The sequence below is a fragment of the Hypomesus nipponensis genome, chromosome 4, assembly GCF_054491055.1.
Source record: "Hypomesus nipponensis isolate SF chromosome 4, ASM5449105v1, whole genome shotgun sequence".
NCBI classification, from domain to species: domain Eukaryota; kingdom Metazoa; phylum Chordata; class Actinopteri; order Osmeriformes; family Osmeridae; genus Hypomesus; species Hypomesus nipponensis.
In genome coordinates this window covers 11,084,920-11,104,193 of record NC_140364.1, presented here as the reverse complement: position 1 = coordinate 11,104,193, position 19,274 = coordinate 11,084,920, and the positions used below count along the sequence as shown (strand labels likewise).

The 19,274-nt window shown below is 44.3% G+C and overlaps 3 protein-coding genes across 4 annotated transcripts; 1 reads left to right on the top strand and 2 right to left on the bottom strand.

Moving 5' to 3' along the window:
• The first annotated feature begins 182 nt into the window (after positions 1-182).
• msto1 (misato mitochondrial distribution and morphology regulator 1) lies at positions 183-5,960 on the top strand. The gene is made up of 14 exons (XM_084696475.1): positions 183-475; positions 793-922; positions 1,095-1,164; positions 1,241-1,316; positions 1,557-1,614; positions 1,766-1,916; positions 2,054-2,168; positions 2,451-2,585; positions 2,772-2,924; positions 3,060-3,188; positions 3,556-3,740; positions 3,947-4,051; positions 4,147-4,259; positions 5,275-5,960. The coding sequence occupies exons 1-14, from the start codon at positions 392-394 to the stop codon at positions 5,520-5,522; spliced, it is 1,752 nt and encodes a 583-aa protein (XP_084552601.1). The 5' UTR covers positions 183-391; the 3' UTR covers positions 5,523-5,960.
• Positions 5,961-6,102: 142 nt separating this feature from the next.
• On the bottom strand, positions 6,103-11,949 carry LOC146295547 (uncharacterized). Of its 2 annotated transcripts, XM_084696472.1 has the most exons (6): positions 10,943-11,949; positions 10,676-10,801; positions 10,175-10,293; positions 9,822-10,008; positions 9,437-9,519; positions 6,103-9,350 (listed from the first exon to the last, which is right to left on the bottom strand). In XM_084696472.1, the coding sequence occupies exons 1-6, from the start codon at positions 11,232-11,234 to the stop codon at positions 6,441-6,443; spliced, it is 3,717 nt and encodes a 1,238-aa protein (XP_084552598.1). In that variant the 5' UTR covers positions 11,235-11,949; the 3' UTR covers positions 6,103-6,440. The 2 variants fall into 2 exon arrangements, with proteins under 2 accessions (XP_084552598.1, XP_084552599.1); XM_084696473.1 differs by having other exon boundaries at positions 10,171-10,801; positions 10,943-10,965.
• Positions 11,950-14,777: 2,828 nt separating this feature from the next.
• LOC146295546 (uncharacterized) lies at positions 14,778-18,527 on the bottom strand. Its single transcript, XM_084696474.1, has 6 exons — positions 18,330-18,527; positions 18,025-18,150; positions 17,487-17,605; positions 17,135-17,321; positions 16,758-16,840; positions 14,778-16,670 (listed from the first exon to the last, which is right to left on the bottom strand). Exons 1-6 carry the CDS (start codon positions 18,514-18,516, stop codon positions 14,979-14,981), a joined length of 2,394 nt encoding a protein of 797 aa, XP_084552600.1. The 5' UTR covers positions 18,517-18,527; the 3' UTR covers positions 14,778-14,978.
• Between the last annotated feature and the right edge of the window lie 747 nt (positions 18,528-19,274).

Genomic DNA, 19,274 nt, shown 5'->3' with positions numbered 1-19,274 from the left:
CCATGTGGTCTAACACTATACTTGTTCTTGTCCGAAAAGCCTGTACGCCCACTGTATACCCATGTGCGGTGCACAGTCGTCTCTATGTAGTTTGGTTACACGGTGTTCTACATTCTCGAGGACGTTTCGTATAGCCAATAGTTGTTTCGAAAGTTCCTTCTACTATCCAATAGCTGACGGCTAACAGTTAGCGAGGGTTGGATCCAGATACGTTGACTGCTCAGCAGCGTGTTAGATTGATCGGGCAATGCTGTCATGTTTTCGTTTGGGGCATCCTCATACATTTGTTCTTATAACTTTTAATTATGAGATGAATACTCTGTGAGACAGTCCGCTGGTTATATCACAAATCGTAATTGCAAGCCTAGTTTAACAACTCGTTCTAGCAAGTATGGGTAGCTTTTGTAGAGAAGTCATCACTTTTCAACTAGGGCACTACTCCAACTTTGTAGGAACACATTGGTGGAATTTACAGGCAAGTATCGTTATACTCTAGCTTTTGTTTCAATAATGACTGTCTGTAGAACTAGCATGAACCAAAAATGCAAGGAACACCCGCAGACACAAAAGCTTGGTAGCTAGTCAGCTAGCTAGCTTCAATTCGTGACAGGCTATACAGTAATATAGTTTGTTAACTTAGCCTGTGTTGTGTACAGTAACTACCTAAGGTAACGGCTCTGACGATATGAGCAAATCTGTTTGAAAACGTGTAAATAATGCAAAATTGATACACTTTACATTGAAGAGGAGCAATCTTTCTAATCCAGGCTACCCTCCTTTGTAATGTATTAGGATGCCGCTTTGTCATACGACCCAGACTCGCCCCCTAGCGAACTACAGTGTAATGAAATGTTCAGAGAGGGACAGACCCTGGGAGGGCATGTCACTTACACGCCACGCCTCATCTCCATGGACCTAAAAGGTAACTTGTAACCTCCCTTAAACTGTGGTGGATGGACGACTCTTACTGCACACGTTGTCTTCTATCAGGAAACTGAAAGTGGATATCTGCTCAATAATGTTTCTAGGTTGAAATGTGGGTAATTGCTGCAGGTACTGGAAACTACCCTTGTCTGTATGTTTTTGATTTTCAGGAAGTCTTCAGACACTACGACAGGAAGGATGCCTTTATGAAACCGGGAGAGAACCTACTGCCTTGACATGGTATAGTGTGTTGTGTATGTAGTTATGGATGTATGTGTGCCGTGCATCATTATGTTTTCGTATCTCCCTGCTGCAGGAAAGGGAATGTGATGATGCACAAAGAAAGCCCCTCATCAAAAAACTCTTTCCTCAAAGACCTGGAAAAGCTAGATGTGAGTGTAATGTTTAGTTATATGATATTTTGTGATGAAAATATACATCTGTTTTCATATGATTAGTAGCTAGGTAGGTGAGGCCATCACCATTTCGCATACATTCCTAAAAGTTTTGAAGTGTTTCTAACTAGAGTGTGGGGGCCGTAAGGGCTGAATTATCAGCTAATGTGTTTCTGACCTGAATTATGCCCCCAAGCTGTTATTGAAGACCTATGATTTATTGTTATTTGTGTCCAGAAGGGGGAGATATTGGCTGAGGCTGATCTTGACACATCTCTGTTGCAGCAATGTTCAGGTAAACACCGTACAGCCACCTTTCAATATAGGTTTTACTGTTTCATATTGATCAATATCTTACATTAGCTTAAACAATCAACAATAGAATTGTGTTCACACTCACGTGACCACAGACACATTATAATTATTTCACACTAACTTATATGCAGGGACAGTTGCCATGGATACAGTGAACAGCCGCCTGGAGCAAGTTCAGAAGGGTTATAGACTGGAGGGCAGCGTGCGGGTGTGGTCAGACTTCCTGAGGATCCACCTGCATCCTCGCACCATCTTGGTGATCAACCAGTACAACCACGATGGGTGAGAGCAACACCTACACAGTTTGAAGTGGGACACAGTCTGATGTGAAAAATACGTTTGAGTCGTTTTGATGAGATGAACACACACAGACAAACATGGAAAATGTACATGGCAATTACTTGAACCTATGTGTCCAGGGAAGCGCATCGGCTGGAGGCCTTTGGCCAAGGGGAGGCTTTACTGCAAGGCTCAGTGTTGGATGATCTGGAGGATAAACTACACTTCTTTGTGGAAGAGTGTGACTACCTACAGGTAACTGTTCACCCTTTTAATCACAAATCACCAAAAATGGGCCCTGCACTGATCCAAGGTATACTGTTTTAGTTGCTAGAGGGTATAGATCTCAAAGTGAACGGTATAACACAAGATCATTCTGAACAATGACATTCTTAGGACATTGCAAGCAACAGCTACCAAGCAGGCATATCTTTTTTTGGAGGATCTGGACATCTAATAACTTATTTTATTTAGCTGTCATTATGACATTGGCAACAACTCTTTCCTCTTCGACATCTTGATGCCTGTCCCTCTCAGGGGTTCCAAGTGCTGTGCGACCTTTCAGATGGCTTCTCAGGGCTGGGTTCAAAGGTCACTGAGATGCTGCAAGACTCCTACAGTGGGAGGGGCATTCTTACCTGGGGACTTGCACCAGTAAATCACAGAGACTCAGTGAGTGAAACTGACAAATTTGATTTGACAGAACAGATCATTCGATCTATTCCTTCATTATAAGTATTGTCTCATTATATGCCACTTTCTTTCAATTGTGTAAATGTGCTGTGATTATTTATCCTAAATCCAATGACATTGGCCCAATGTTATTTGTCCATCATTATTATATTACTTTATACACAGACACCAATGAAGGAAGTCTACCACCTTATGAACAACGCCATAGGAACCATCAACATGGCCAATCACAGTTCCTTTTTCTGCCCTTTGACGTTGAGGGGCGGGTTAGGAAGACGACCCACCTCCCCGACCACCTTCCCCCTTCTCAGTTACGACGTAGGTCAACCCCCTCTTTTAAAGGTGTTCCCCCTTTTCCCCCTGTTAATTCAGTTGAAAACAGAAGCTGGATATGACATGAATTGTTCCATTAACCTGATGCACCTTTTCCTCTCTGTTGTCTCTTTGTCACAGCCCACATTGTGGTACCACTCCAGTGCAGTGCTGGCTCTAGCTCTGGACTCCATGACTGTGCCTTACAGACTGAAGCACAACACCACCATGGGGCAGATGGCTGATGCACTGGCCGTGTCCGGGAGGAAGGTGAGAGTCCTTCAAAAACCATATGCAGTGTGAAAACCTTAAGAAGGTTATGTGGGGGTCAGATGGCGGTAAGGGAATCGGGCTATTAATCAGAAGGTTGCCGGTTCGATTCCGGCCGTGCCAAATGACGTTGTGTCCTTGGGCAAGGCACTTTACCTTACTTGCCTCTGATAGAATGTCCATGTACTTACTGTAAGTCGCTCTGGATAAGAGCGTCTGCTAAATGATTTAATGTAATATAAGTATTTAAGTAAATGTTATGCCATGCACACAATTATTTGTTGCGACTGAGATAAGAGTGCAATGAAATGTAAAAAAAAAAAAAATATGTACGTACTGTGTGACATGACATGGTGTGCTATTTAAGGTGGTTGCAGCTCATGGTGCCATTCCCTTTCCCATGGCGCAAGGCAGCTGTCTACCCAGTGCCCTGATGGAGTGTTCTGATGGACTGCCTTGGAAACCCCTATCAGCTTGCCCGGAATTAGGCGACGGACAGTGTTTTGGCCAATCGGTGACGCTCAGGGGCTTAGAAGGGCAGAGCTTAGTCAGGTGAGGGTCTCTTGGAGCATTTCTGCTCTTTTGTGTTTTATCTTACCTTTCAACACTATAATCTATGAAAGTAGTGTTTGTTGATAATGCCAAAAGGGATACATTTACAATAAGACTAACAAACACTGTAAGGTCTCAGGGCACAGGAAAAGTTATTAATCACTGATCGATACAGTTGTTTTTCTGATTAAATGTTTTCTCACCAGTTCGCTGACCCCAAGCACCCAGCCGCCCACTCCGTTGCATAGCCTCTGCAATGGAGAAGACATCCTTGGATCCTATATAAGCTCCTACTACCCCACAACTCCTCTGTGAGTCACCCTAAACCCACATGTACCTTTTTCCTACAGATACGTACTGCATATTGTCCCCTTAAACCATTTTTTCTTTTTTTATCTCTATTCAGGACAGTCCAGCTTGTGTCCAGCCCCAGTAAACTTACGTCACCATTCCCACAGATATTTAGCCAATCTCTGGGTAAAAACGGATTACTACAAAGCCAAGTACATCCCCCTGGCAGTAAGTACATTCACCTTCATTTGACTTTCCTTTTGTATTAAAAAAGACTAACACCCATTACCTACTCGGGGTCCAATTTGTCTCATACTTAAACTAAACCTTTGAACACGTAAAATTTGGAACAATGTTACGCTATAAGTGTAGAATAAAGGGGTGGGAATCTTTAGGTACCTCACGATTCTATTCTTGGTCACGATTCGATTAAGAATCGATTCACGATTTATCAAATTTTGAGTCGTTATTTGCTTAAATGAAATGTATCAACTTGTTATTTGTAAAAAATATATATATATATATATATATATATTACTTCTGAATGATATCAGTTAAATGAATTATCAATTGGTTTGAGCGAGATTTGAACCAGGGGTGCCAGAAGACTTGATGGCATACATGCTTGCCCACTGAGCCACAGAGGGTTCCTGCGAAGTTACTTTCTACAAGACACTTAAATTAACCTTATGACATTTCGATTCAATATATTCTTACATAAGTTTATGGAAAATATAATTTTTTAATTCGTTTCATATGTGAATCTATTTTTTCCCCCACCCTTTGTAGAATACAATCAAGTAGTTATAGAATACATCAGCTGTTTTTAAAAATTGTAATTCCAATAACATTACAAACATGAATCAAGGTTGTTAATATTACTATGAACACATCTAGATTGCCCAATGAGTGTGTGCATTGGAATTTTGTGCTTCAATCAAGACAAGTCGATTTCAAGACTGAATACAAAATCTGAGTAACTACTCTTTCCAACATCCTTTTAATCCAAACATGCACTAATTCAAACAAAAAACAAATTATGGCTTTAGTGTAATCTCTCACATGGAACTGGTACAGCCCATATCACTAGGATTCTCGGGTCACATTCAACCTAAAACAACTTTTTTTATTGTGCCCATCACACTGAAAATTAGGTTGTTCTAACCCCCCCGGACTGGAGGAGGTTTCAATTCTGAGGTGAAAATGCAACAATGGGCATTACTGACATGAATTTCTCTTTCAGCGTCTTGGCCTGGGGTGTCCTCCGTCCCTGTCCTGACCTCCCTCCAGTCCACCCCAGCTTTGGGTCCCTGGCTTTCTGAGATGCAGCGCTCCGCTAGCTCCATAGATCCTCGTCGAGTCGCCCACAACTTCCTTTGCCAGGGGACCGAGCTCGGGGACTTCAATGAGTCCCTGGAACAACTACGCATCCTGGCCCGCTGTTATCGTGATGACAGTGCAACACGCTCCTCTTCTGAGGAAGATGACTAGCCTTGTTTTGTTGCTTACTGCATTAGAGAACTGAATGTAATTTACTGGTGTCAATGTTCAATGTTGTTGGCCATTTGTACTATCACAAGTATAAATATTATTATACTATATATAAATATGTAGCAGCTAAACATACATTTAGCCTGCAGATGAAGGTACCTCATGAGGCAAGTTGACCTGTTTTCAAAAAGACAGTTTGACAAGTATGTTCTCTGGGGGGCCTTCCTTTGAAATTACTATTAGAATGAGAGAAATGGACAATAATTGTCTTAGAAGTGCGATGAACTCCAAAAAATAACAACAGATGAGACTGGAAGAGTATCGATCGAGGAAGGGCATATGTGGTAGATGTCAATAAACTGAGAAGGCTGGTTTTTGCATGCAATAAACTAAATAAGTATCTGTAAATAAATGGCCTTAATAAATCCCTTGCTGATGTTCAGGTCCCACTTGAGGTTCTTATAAATGATAACGCTCAGGAAATGGAAGGATGCCAGGGTGTTGACTTGGGAGTTACACTGGATGATGGGGGATGAGTGGGGCTGGGCTCTTTCTGAAATCCACAATCAACTCAATTGTCTGAAGTGTTGAGCTCCAAGTTGTTCTGGCTACACCAGGTCACCAGATGGTGACAAAGGCAAGAAAACCATGATCCTTGGTACTGAAACGGCGAAAAATCTAAACTTAATTTAGTACAATGCAAGTTTGTTAGGTTGAACAACGTTTTTTTATTTGTGTAACAATGCTGGGTTGAAATATTGAATATGATGTAGTGAAAATTAGGAGTATAGGGTACCAGGTCCTGCTGCTACTGTAGTCTTTCAGCATGACGTTGTAATGGTTATGATTGGTAACCAATGGATACGATTGATGCGCCTGTTGTGGTTAGTGCTTTGTAGTTTCAATTGCTATGGTAGATCAGTAGGCACCACAGAACTCAAGATCTTTTGGATCCATTGTGACAGGCTGCGGTGTGGGGGCATCCGGGCATACTGAGGTAGGATCATGAGGAACTTCTTGAAATCCACAGATCTCAAGATCTTCTGGATCTATTCCTTCAGCGGGCTGTGGCATGGTTGTTGGGCATGCTATGGTAGGATTAGGAGAAACAGTTGGCACCTCTTGACATCCACAGAACTTAAGATCTTCTGGATCCATTGTGATAGACAATGGCATGGCATGGCATATTAAGGTGGTGCAGGGCTCCGCTGTCGTGGTGGTGGTGGTGCAGGGCTCCGCTGTCGTGGTGGTGGTGGTGCAGGGCTCCGCTGTCGTTGTCGTGGTGGTGGTGCAGGGCTCCGCTGTCGTCGTGGTGGTGGTGCAGGGCTCCGCTGTCGTCGTGGTGGTGGTGCAGGGCTCCGCTGTCGTCGTGGTGGTGGTGCAGGGCTCCGCTGTCGTCGTGGTGGTGGTGCAGGGCTCCGCTGTCGTCGTGGTGGTGGTGCAGGGCTCCGCTGTCGTCGTGGTGGTGGTGCAGGGCTCCGCTGTCGTCGTGGTGGTGGTGCAGGGCTCCGCTGTCGTCGTGGTGGTGGTGCAGGGCTCCGCTGTCGTCGTGGTGGTGGTGCAGGGCTCCGCTGTCGTCGTGGTGGTGGTGCAGGGCTCCGCTGTCGTCGTGGTGGTGGTGCAGGGCTCCGCTGTCGTCGTGGTGGTGGTGCAGGGCTCCGCTGTCGTCGTGGTGGTGGTGCAGGGCTCCGCTGTCGTCGTGGTGGTGGTGCAGGGCTCCGCTGTCGTCGTGGTGGTGGTGCAGGGCTCCGCTGTCGTCGTGGTGGTGGTGCAGGGCTCCGCTGTCGTCGTCGTGGTGGTGGTGGTGGTGGTGCAGGGCTCCGCTGTCGTCGTGGTGGTGGTGGTGCAGGGCTCCGCTGTCGTCGTCGTGGTGGTGGTGGTGCAGGGCTCCGCTGTCGTCGTCGTGGTGGTGGTGGGCTCCTCTGTCGTGGTGGTGGTGGTGGTGGGCTCCTCTGTCGTGGTGGTGGGCTCCTCTGTCGTGGTGGTGGGCTCCTCTGTCGTGGTGGTGGGCTCCTCTGTCGTGGTGGTGGGCTCCTCTGTCGTGGTGGTGGGCTCCTCTGTCGTGGTGGTGGGCTCCTCTGTCGTGGTGGTGGGCTCCTCTGTCGTGGTGGTGGGCTCCTCTGTCGTTGTTGTGGTGGTGCAGGTTGCTGTAGGATGGTGAGGAACAGTAGGCAAGTCCTGTGAACCACATATCTCAAGATCTTCTGGATCTATTGAAGCAGGCTGTGGCGTCACAATAACTGGGCATGCTACAACAGGATAATGAGGAACAGTAGGCACCTCTTGGAAACCACATATTTTAAGATCCTCTAAATCTGTTGTGGCGGAGCATACTTCGGTAGTGGGGGGCTCTGGCATTGAGATAGTGGGATCATAAGGAACAGTAGACATATCTTGGAAACCCCAGAACTCAAATGTGGGAGCTCTTGTTGCAGGGGCGCCGGTACAGTCTGGAGTTTTGGTTTCTGATGGCCTTGCGGTTGCTGGTTTTGGAGTTTTTGGTGCTAGAGTAGATACATAAGGAGAAATAGGAATCTCTTGCACTCCAGGATTGCAAGAGATAGGGGCAGGAACTGAATTGGTCAAAGATGGCTCCTCTGTCGTGGTGGGGGTGGTGGTGGTGCAGGGCTCCGCCGTCGTCGTGGTGGTGGTGCAGGGCTCCGCTGTTGTTGTGGTGGTGGTGGTGGTGGTGGTGGGCTCCGCTGTCATCGTGGTGGTCTCCTCTGTTGTGGTGGTGGGCTTCTCTGTCGTGGTGGTGCAGGGCTCCGCTGTCGTGGTGGTGGTGGTGCAGGTTGCTGTAGGATGGTGAGGAGCAGTAGGCAAGTCCTGTGAACCACATATCTCAAGATCTTCTGGATCTATTGAAGCAGGCTGTGGTGTCACAATAACTGGGCATGCTACGACAGGATCATGAGGAACAGTAGGCACCTCTTGGAAACCACAGATTTTAAGATCCTCTAAATCTGTTGTGGCGGAGCATACTTCGGTAGTGGGGGGCTCTGGCATTGAGATAGTGGGATCATAAGGAACAGTAGACATATCTTGGAAACCCCAGAACTCAAATGTGGGAGCTCTTGTTGCAGGGGCGCCGGTAAAGTCTGGAGTTTTGGTTTCTGATGGCCTTGCGGTTGCTGGTTTTGTAGTTTCTGGTGCTAGAGTAGATACATAAGGAGTAATAGGAATCTCTTTCACTCCAGGATTGCAAGAGATAGGGGAGTGTAGAGTGTCTGAATTGGTCAATGATGGCCATAAAGTTGCAGTATAGGCAGGTTTTGTAGTCCAAGGTGTTAGGGTGCGAACATAAGGAGCTGTAGGCATATCTTCGAAACCATAGTACTCAAAATCATATAGATCTACTGTGGCAGATGGTATTTTGGTCTGTGGCATAGTGGAGGTTGGTACTGGTTTCTTAGTCGGTGATATTTTGGCAGGAACACAAGGAATAGCAAACAGTTGTTGGAAACCACAGAACTCATCTTCTAGGACATTTGGGGCAGGGATGCGTGTAGGAAATGTTTTGGTCAGTGATGGCCTGGTGGGCGCAGTTTGTGCTCGTTTTGTAGTCTGAGGTGCCAAGGTAGGAACATAAGGAGCTGTAGGCATATCCTGGAAACCATAGTACTCAAAATATGATTGAGCTTTGCTGGTCTCATCTTGAATGTATGGTGCAATGTCTTGAAACTCCCAAAGATCCAAAAATGTTTCATCAACCTCTCTTGTGAAACGCCTTGACTTGGAATGTCTGGAGGAACACGATATCTTCACAGAGGACATCTCTCCAGCAAAGTTCTGATATACAAGTTGCAGGGACATACCATTGTACTCTTTCTGAAATGGAGATAACATGTAATCTGATTACATGTTTTCAATAGTTTGGTAACAAAAAATCAAGCATATTTAAATAAAGCCCTTACCTTTACTTTTTGTGAAAACTTCACAAACAAAGCATCACTACTCGCTGATAGTGATACATTGTATTCATCCGGTGCTTGTGGACCTTCAGAGTGAACAAATGTCAAGTAAACACGATACATTTAGCATTCAAGATCACCAGTCATATTGCTTGGGCCCTCCTTCACTTGCACTCAAGTTCAATCTTTGGTCCTTTTATACCCCTCAATGGACTTGCCAGTTATACCACCAAAAGGCTTGCAATTTGAGTTGCACGTGTATTTAAACACCACACCAATGAGAAAGTCTCATGAATCAAATGTTTACAAGATTACACAAAATTGGGATTATGTTGAGTGACGTATGAAACATTGTATTCTAACTGGCCAAGACAACAGCAGCACTAACCAAGCACTCTCATAGTCCTATGGGTTCCAGCTGGTAGCTTTACAGTCATGCTCTTCTTTCCACAGCTAACCTCAGAGGTAGGAGAGGTGGTTGGAGTCTGACAAATTGCATTGCCAGTCACATTCTCCATCAGGAGACGATCAAAGTACATCAGATTCATAGAATGGTACTGGACTGCCCCATCAATCTGGAAAAAAAGCATATGAAGATGAGAAATGTCTAGCTTTTTCAGAGTAGTTGTCATGCAAAAGCTTTTCTTTCCTTTGAGGCACAAGACAAACAAACCTTTCTTTGTAGGTTAAGTACACATTGTATTGCATACATTACAAATCACATAAAACAAACTTACATACCCACTGGGTCATGTAGCAACCTTGGTAGGGTAACCTAATCAGCAGCCATGGCCCATGTTCCATCTCAACATGGCGGCACTCTTTTGGCAACATTCTCAGTGAGAGTGGAGGTAATGTACCTGGGAAAAGTGGTGTCCACTGTTTAACTTCATCCAAAAGATGCAATTACATCATACTGTCTCAGGAAAATCAAGGCTCTTCTGTACAGAAACCTGGATCTTGTCTTTCAAGCAGTTTTGTCAGCATTCACACCACAGGCTACAAAATCTACTACTGACCACCAAGAGCCTGTTAAACTGGCCCAGCCACCGCTATAGCTTGTGTTGAGCAGTCATTTATACTACGCTTTGTGTTGGAATGGCCTCCAAGTGTACTTTTTTTACTTTGTACAGATGAATGGCTGCAAGTATCTTCAGTACCGTTTTAATAAGTGGCATAACCTTTACACAACCTTTAGCAAAGTACTCCAGTTCCGTATAGGTCTGGTTCAACACACCCCACCTTTCATGAAGTAGAAGTCAGTCAGTCGGATAAGATGAAGCCTGATTGAAATACTTTCATGGCCACAGTGATACAATGGCTGGTTTAAATGAGATTGCATTCCTTTTTCATGGATGGCCTTGGAATCTGCAAAAACAAGTTAAAAGCACTTAGAAACTACTAAAGAATGTAAACGTGGCTCATTAAAGTTGTGCATGCTAGTCCTACCACTGTCTTAGGTTTAAAATAACAGCGATAACATTAAATGTTCCCTATACAAACCCTTACCTCTGATGTACTTCCAGTTGGGAACATATATTTTATTTTCATTTTCCACAGCCTTTGAGTCTAAAGATGCTTCATTGTTGGATGTATGGCCATCATTGACACGGCCCTTTCTGGTTAAACGTCGGTTGACTTCGGCCACGAAAGTACCTTTCACCGTGTTGTGCTTGGCTAGCTCACCACAAACCCAAGACATCATAAAAAGCACTTCCAATGATATATTTGCGCTCCACATCATTATTGCAACGAATGTGGCGCATGCAATGCATTTACATACAACTAACAAATCATGCATAATATAGGGCTACCCGTGCAGTTGTCAATCAAGATCGGAAGTCATTTTACTAAATACGCACGGGGGTCCGTACTTGTAGACAGCCAGAGATGCTCCCGTCAAACTAATTGCAGAGCCTGTTTAAGGAGAGCCTTGCCACTCCCTATTAAGCCCCATTGTACCGAATTTAGCTGCAGTTCCACCAGAGTTCCACTGGGAGTGATCGCGAGCAAGTGCATGTTGAATGGGAGTCTATGGAGCTAAACGACTAAATTTGTCTCTTTCGCCTGATTTTGTTGAGAAATCTCCGATTTGATTGTAGTTTGTGCATTTTCAACATTGATTATAGGTCGAAAGTTGAATGAACGAGTACTTATCTCCTTTTGATTTCTTACATGGTGAGTCGTTGTTGCCCATAACACGCTAGCATTCTGCTAATGAATGCCGATTGGTTAGTGAAGGACTGATACGACCAGAGCTCCCGCTTGATGGCATCCGAAGAGGAATCAGAATGTCGGAGCATTAGCAACATTAGCAACAACATTTGCAAGCCAAAACTCTTTCTAGCATGGACAGCCTAACCTGTCAGCTGTGTTGTCGATGCCCTGAGAGAAAAAAGTAAGTGACCAGAGCTTGCCGTCAAGCAGTGGCTCTGGTCGTACGATGTGTATGACGTCAATGACATTTTCAAAAGCTTTTTAGAACAGAAAGGCGAATTTAAAACAATTTAACAGCCAGCAGTGTTTTGTTTTTTTGCCTCTCCTTTCGAATTCAGAATTCAAAATTCTAGACAAAAAATAATATCCTGAGAAAAGTGGATTTTGAGGGGTACCGCTCCATAGACTTCCATTCATTCTGCACTCGCTCGTTAGCGCCCTCACATGGAACTTCAACCAGTTCAGAACCCGGAAGTTTCCCGAGAGTGGCAGTTCTCACTAATTTGAGAAGGGTCCAAATGCAGTGCTCCCTCCTCAGGCCCGAGTTCCGGTTTAGAGGGGCCTGAGGAGGGAGCACTGCATTTGGACCCTATTGGCCTGAGGAAGGAGCACTGCATTTGGACCCTTCTCTCCGGTTTAGAGGGGCCTGAGGAGGGAGCACTGCATTTGGACCCTTCTCTCCGGTTTAGAGGGGCCTGAGGAGGGAGCACTGCATTTGGACCCTTCTCTCCGGTTTAGAGGGGCCTGAGGAGGGAGCACTGCATTTGGACCCTTCTCTCCGGTTTAGAGGGGCCTGAGGAGGGAGCACTGCATTTGGACCCTATTGACTAATTTAGACATTCTCTGCTAATTGGTTGCGCCAAATTGCTACTGTTTTGTGTGGCATTACTGGACTGGTCTGGTTACTCAAACCCTTGAAAGTGAGGTTTATTATCTCCAGAAAATGTGATATTGGCTATTCTAAATCATATTATGGATTTGCATGAACACGAGATGAAGGAAAACATGTAATCTCATGAGACCGTCAATGTGTTCTATTACTAAAGACTTCACAGTTTTTCCTGATGGGTATCTGTCGGGGCTCTGTGGTGCCACAATTTGGATAAATTGTACCCTCTTTCATGGGAATTATTTGACAAGCTAACCAAAAGCCAAATGCTAGCATTCACCCCATAAAAACCTCGTTCGGTAAGACCGTAGCAGCTTACTGCGTGGCATTTCCTTTGTATTGTTTGATGAAGTTGCAGTTGGGCCACAGGAGTATTTCCCCAGATAGAAAGCATGGAAGGCAAAAGGCACTGTATGCTGATGTGTAGGTGTATTGATCAGCTTCAATGAAGATGCAATAGGTTATTGTGATTACACATGTTTCTCTCTCGTTAGTTTTCCAGCTCAAACCTTGTTCCTAATTGTGTAGTTTTCCATGTTTATAGTTGTTTTCACATGGATATGCTATTCCCAGGGCTGGCCGAAGCTTTTAAGGGGCCTTAAGCAGAATTGATTTGGGGGCCCCTCGTCGTGGCTTTTTATTTAAAAAACTATTCACTGTTACATTTGATCTTGGGGGCCCTCTGATGGCCAAGGGGGCCCTAAGCAGCCGCTATAGTCGCTTATGCCGGCCCTGGCTATTCCCATTAGACTCTTAACTTTCAGCTGTCCTGTTGAAATATCTGTCCATTAGATACGAGAGACATACACTCCCCTTTGCAGCCCACTTTGATAAAATGACCCATTTTTGATAAAATGATCTAGCCAAGCTAAAAGCTGGAAGTGAAGATAGAGTAACAAAGGATTGATTTGTGACTAAGCAAAAGAAGTGAAAGGTGCCCCTACTCTATACCGATGGACCAATGACAGCAAAGTGTGGCGTTTGATGTGATGTATGCTTTGATCAATGGTGTTACAAGATTGTGAAACAGTGTACAATAGAGAGAGTCTGCCAGGACTCCACCTAAGTCATTAACCTGAAGTCTGGTCCCATGTAAAAAATAATGCCTGCATGCCATAGTTTAACACGTGATTTACCGCGTGACAGTCCATTGGCGTCCATGCACCGAGTTGACCTAAAGAAGGTTATGCCATGCACACAATTATTTGAGACTCAAATAGGAGTGCAATGAAATGCAAAAATAAATGTACGTACTGTGGGTGACGCTCAGGGGATTAGAGGGGCAGAGCTTAGTCAGGTGAGGGTCTCTTGGATTCATTGCTGCTCTCTTGCGTTTTATCTTGCCTTTACAACACTATAATCTGTACAAGTAGTATTTGCTGATAATGCCAAAGGGGATACATTACAATTAGACAACACTGAAAGGTCTCAGGGCACAGGTAGGGTTATTCATCAATGATCGATACAGTAGTTTTAATGTTTTCTTACCAGTTTGCTGACCCCCAGCACCCAGCCACCCAATCGGTTGCATAGCCTCTGCAATGGAGAAGACGTCCTTGGATCCTATATAAGATCCTACTACTCCACCACTCCTGTGAGTGTCACCTTAAACCCACATATTCACTTTTTCCTACAGATACGTACCTCAATGTCCCCTTGACCATCTTTTTCTCTTTATCTCTATTCAGAGCAGTCCCGCTTGTGTCCAGCCCCAGTAAGCTTACATCACCATTCCCACAGATATCTAGCCAATTTCTGGGTAAAAACTAATTATTACAAAGCGAAGTACACTGTTGGTTGCCTTTGTTTGACTCTCCTATTGTCTTTAGGAATACTAACACCTATTACCTATGGCTCGGGGTCCAATTTGTCTCATACTTTAACTAAACCTTTGAACACGTAAAATTTGGCACAATGTCTTTGAAGCGCAATGAACTCCCAAAAAAACTGATGAGACTGGAAGAGTATTGATGGAGGAAGGGCAGATGCTGAAGATGTTAATAAACTGAAAAGACTGGTCTTTGCATGCAAGAAACTAGATAAGTATCTGTAAATAAATGGCCTTAATAACAACAATCAACTCAAATGTCTCAAGAGTGCTCCAAGTTGTTCTGGCTGCACCAGGTCACCAGATGGTGACAAAGTCAAGAAAACAATGATCCATTGACTGTCCTGAATGGGTGAAACATGCAAGTCTACAATTAATTTAGTACAATGTAAAGGTCAAACTTCGTTAGATTAAATCAACCTTGTTTTTTATTTTTAAAGTGCAACAATGCTGGGTCAAAATATTGAATTTGCTGTCGTGAAAATTAGGAGTAAGGGGTACCAGGTCCTGCTGTTGTAGTCTTTGGCATTGTAGCTGCATTACAATTACATGATGTTGTAGTAGCTACGATTTGTGCACCTGTTGTTGTTGGTGCTTTGTAGTTTCAAATGCTATGGTAGATTGGTAGGGACCACTTTAAATCCACAGAACTCAAGATCTTCTGAATCTATTCCTTCAGCAGACTGTGGCATGGTTGTTGGGCATGCTATGGTAGGATTAGGAGAAACAGTTGGCACCTCTTGAAATCCACAGAACTCAAGATCTTCTGAATCTATTCCTTCAGCAGGCTGTGGCATGGTTGTTGGGCATGCTATGGTAGGATTAGGAGAAACAGTTGGCACCTCTTTAAATCCACAGAACTCAAGATCTTCTGAATCTATTCCTTCAGCAGGCTGTGGCATGGTTGTTGGGCATGCTATGGTAAGATTAGGAGAAACAGTTGGCACCTCTTTAAATCCACAGAACTCAAGATCTTCTAGATCTATTCCTTCAGCAGGCTGTGGCATGGTTGTTGGGCATGCTATGGTAGGATTAGGAGAAACAGTTGGCACCTCTTTAAATCCACAGAACTCAAGATCTTCTAGATCTATTCCTTCAGCAGGCTGTGGCATGGTTGTTGGGCATGCTATGGTAGGATTAGGAGAAACCTCTTGAAATCCACAGAACTCAAGATCTTCTGGATCCATTGTGATAGACGATGGCATGGCATTGCATATTAAGGTGGTGGTTGTGGGCTCCTCTGTCGTGGTGGTGGTTGTGGGCTCCGTTGCCGTGGTGGTGCAGGACTTTGGTGTTGTTGTGGTGGTGGGCTGCTCTGTTGTGGTGGTGCAGGGCTTTGGTGTTGTTGTGGTGGTGGGCTGCTCTGTTGTGGTGGTGCAGGGCTTTGGTGTCGTGGTGGTGGGCTCCTCTGTCGTGGTGGTGCAGGGCTTTGGTGTTGTTGTGGTGGTGCAGGGCTTTGCTGTCGTGGTGGTGGGCTCCTCTGTCGTTGTGGTGGTGCAGGGCTTTGCTGTCGTGGTGGTGGGCTCCTCTGTCGTCGTGGTGGTGGTTGTGGGCTCCTCTGTCGTCGTCGTGGTTGTGGGTTCCTCTGTTGTGGTGGTGGTGGTTGTGGGCTCCTCTGTCGTCGTGGTGGTTGTGGGCTCCTCTGTTGTGGTGGTGCAGGGCTTTCCAGGATTGCAAGAGATAGGGGAGTGTGTAGGGACTTTATTGGTCAATGATGGCCATAAAGTTGCAGTACATGCTGGTTTTGTAGTCCGAGGTGCTAGGGTGGGAAGATAAGAAGCTGTAGGCATATCTTCGAAACCATAGTACTCAAAATCATATAGATCTACTGTGGCAGACGGTATTTTGGTCAATGGCATAGTGGAGGTGGTGGTTGGCATTGGCTTCTTAGTCAGTGATATTGTGGCAGGAACACAAGGAATAGCAAACAGTTGTTGGAAACCACAGAACTCATCTTCTAGGACATTTGGGGCAGGGAAGCGTGTAGGAAATGTTTTGGTCAGTGATGGCCTGGTGGGCGCAGTTTGTGCTTGTTTTGTAGTCTGAGGTGCCAAGGTAGGAACATAAGGCGCTGTAGGCATATCCTGGAAATCATAGTACTCAAAATATGATTGAGCTTTGCTGGTCTCATCTTGAATGTATGGTGCAATGTCTTGAAACTCCCAAAGATCCAAAAATGTTTCATCAACCTCTCTTGTGAAACGCCTTGACTTCGGATGTCTGGAACACGATATCTTCACAGTGGACATCTCTCCAGCAAAGTTCTGATATACAAGTTGCAGGGACATACCGTTGTACTCTGTCTGAAATGGAGATAACATGTAATCTGATTATACGTTTTCAATAGTTTGGTAACAAAGAAATCTAGCATTTTAAAATAAAGCCCTTACCTTTAATTTTGGTGAAAACATCACAAACAAAGCATCACTACTCGTTAATAGTGATACATTGTATTCATCCGGTGCTTGTGGACCTTCAGATTTAACAAATGTCAAGTAAACACAATACATTTAGCATTCAAGATCACCAGTCATATTGCTTGGGCCCTCCTTCACTGGCACTCAGGTTCAATCTTTGTTCCTTTTACACATACCTCTCAATGGACTTGCCAGCTATACCACCAAAAGGCTTGCAATTTGAGTTGCAGGTGTATTCAAACACCACACCAAGAAGTCAATTTGTGAATCAAATGCTTACAAGATCACAAAAAATTGAGTGACGTATGAAACATTGTATTCTAACTGGCCAAGACAACAGCAGCACTAACCAAGCACTCTCATAGTCCTATGGGTTCCAGCTGGTAGCTTTACAGTCATGCTCTTCTTTCCACAGCTAACCTCAGAGGTAGGAGAGGTGGTTGGAGTCTGACAAATTGCATTGCCAGTCACATTCTCCATCAGGAGACGATCAAAGTACATCAGATTCATAGAATGGTACTGGACTGCCCCATCAATCTGGAAAAAAGCATATGAAGATGAGAAATGTCTAGCTTTTTCAGAGCAGCTGTCATGCAAAAGCTTTTTTTTCTTTTGAGGCACAAAGCAAACAAACCTTTCTTTGTAGGTGAAGTACACATTGTATTGCATACATTACAAATCACATAAAACAAACGTACATACCCACTGGGTCATGTAGCAACCTTGGTAGGGTAACCTAATCAGCAGCCATGGCCCATGTTCCATCTCAACATGGCGGCACTCTTTTGGCAACATTCTCAGTGAGAGTGGAGGTAATGTACCTGGGAAAAGTGGTGTCCACTGTTTAACTTCATCCAAAAGATGCAATTATATCATACTGTCTCAGGAAAATCAAGTGTCTTCTGTACAGGATCCTGGATCTTGTCTTTCAATCATTTTTGTCAGCATTCACACCACAGGCTGAAAAATCTACTACTGACCACCAAGAGCCTGTTAAACTGGCCCAGCCACCGCTATTGCTTGTGTTGAGCAGTCATTTATACTACGCTTTGTGTTGGAATGGCCTCCAAGTGTACTTTTTTTTTACTTTTTACAGATGAATGGCTGCAAGATCCCCCCAAATTTAAAATGTACATTCTGCCAAAATGTTAGCTTCAGTACCGTTTTAAGTGGCATAACCTTTACACAACCTTTAGCAAAGTACCCCATTTCCGTGTAAGTCTTGTTCAACACACCCCACCTTTCATGAAGTAGAAGTCAGCCAGTCGGATAAGATGAAGCCTGATTGAAATACTTTCATGGCCACAGTGATACAATGGCTGGTTGAAATGAGATCGCATTCCTTTTTCATGAGTGGCCTTGGAATCTGCAAAAACAAGTTAAAAGCACTCAGAAACTAATAAAGAATGTAAACGTGGCTCATTAAAGTTGAGGGGTTCTACTGGCCCATGTAACATAACTTAAGTCTGCATGTTAGTGCTACCACCGTCTTAGGTTTAAAATAACAGCAATAATATATTAAATGTTCCCTATACAAACCCTTACCTCTGATGTACTTCCAGTTGGGCACATATATTTTATTTTCCACAGCCTTTGGGTCTAAAGATGCGTCATTGTTGAATATTTGACCATCATTGACGTGGCCCTTTCTGGTTAAACGTCGGTTGATCTCGGCCTCGAAAGTACTTTTCACCGTGTTGTGCTTGGCTAGATCAACACAAACCCAAGACATCAAAAAAAGCACTTTCAATGATATATTTGCGCTCCACATCATTATTGCAACGAATGTGGAGCATGCAATGCATTTACATACAACTAACAAATCATTCATAATATAGGGCTACCCGTACAGTTGTCAATCAAGATCGGAAGTCAATTAACTAAATACGCACGGGGATACGGACTTACAGCCTGGGTTGCGCCCGTCAAACTAATTGGTTGCGCCAAATTTCGATAAATTAGACTGTTCTGTGTGGTATTACTGGACTGATCTGGTTATTTAAACCAAAGTTCATTTAGTGGACTGGCCATCTGGCATACAGGGCATTTGCCCTGAATTTTTGGGCCGGGCCGCCCATAAAGAACTGACAGGAGCCCATTAGTTAATTTTCTTTATTGTCACTGGACTGGGTCAGGGAAGAAGCCGAGGAGGAGGAGAGTGACCATGACAAGGCCATGGGAGCGAGTGAGGAAAAGATAGAAGAAAGAGTAATTGACGACGTGGTAAGGAATAGGCAAATTAACAGGGATTCAGGAAGGGAGGGAGGCTGTGCGTTTGTTTCTGTATTGTATTTAGCAGACTTGTCCAAAGCGACAAAATATGAATCTTACAATAACTAAAATGAACAGTAAACAGTTTTGAAAGCTGCTAAGCCAATATTAAACAAAATAGGAATAATAACAATACAATATCAAAAATATATATATTTAAATATCATAAATTTAGGAGGGGGGGGGGGGGGGCTGCTGTTAATACATTTAGCGTAGGGC

Coding starts and splice junctions, on each gene's coding strand:
- msto1 (XM_084696475.1), top strand. CDS start 392: ATGGGTAGCTTTTGTAGAGAAGTCATCACTTTTCAACTAGGGCACTAC. Junction 2,169..2,450: donor AAGAGTGTGACTACCTACAG/GTAACTGTTCAC, acceptor TGTCCCTCTCAG/GGGTTCCAAGTGCTGTGCGA. Junction 3,189..3,555: donor TGGCCGTGTCCGGGAGGAAG/GTGAGAGTCCTT, acceptor GTGCTATTTAAG/GTGGTTGCAGCTCATGGTGC.
- LOC146295546 (XM_084696474.1), bottom strand. CDS start 18,516: ATGTCTTGGGTTTGTGTTGATCTAGCCAAGCACAACACGGTGAAAAGT. Junction 17,322..17,486: donor GTTGCTACATGACCCAGTGG/GTATGTACGTTT, acceptor GCTTTTTTCCAG/ATTGATGGGGCAGTCCAGTA. Junction 16,841..17,134: donor TAGGACTATGAGAGTGCTTG/GTTAGTGCTGCT, acceptor TTAAATCTGAAG/GTCCACAAGCACCGGATGAA.
- LOC146295547 (XM_084696472.1), bottom strand. CDS start 11,234: ATGCATGATTTGTTAGTTGTATGTAAATGCATTGCATGCGCCACATTC. Junction 10,294..10,675: donor TGACTTCTACTTCATGAAAG/GTGGGGTGTGTT, acceptor CACTTTTCCCAG/GTACATTACCTCCACTCTCA. Junction 10,009..10,174: donor GTTGCTACATGACCCAGTGG/GTATGTAAGTTT, acceptor CTTTTTTTCCAG/ATTGATGGGGCAGTCCAGTA.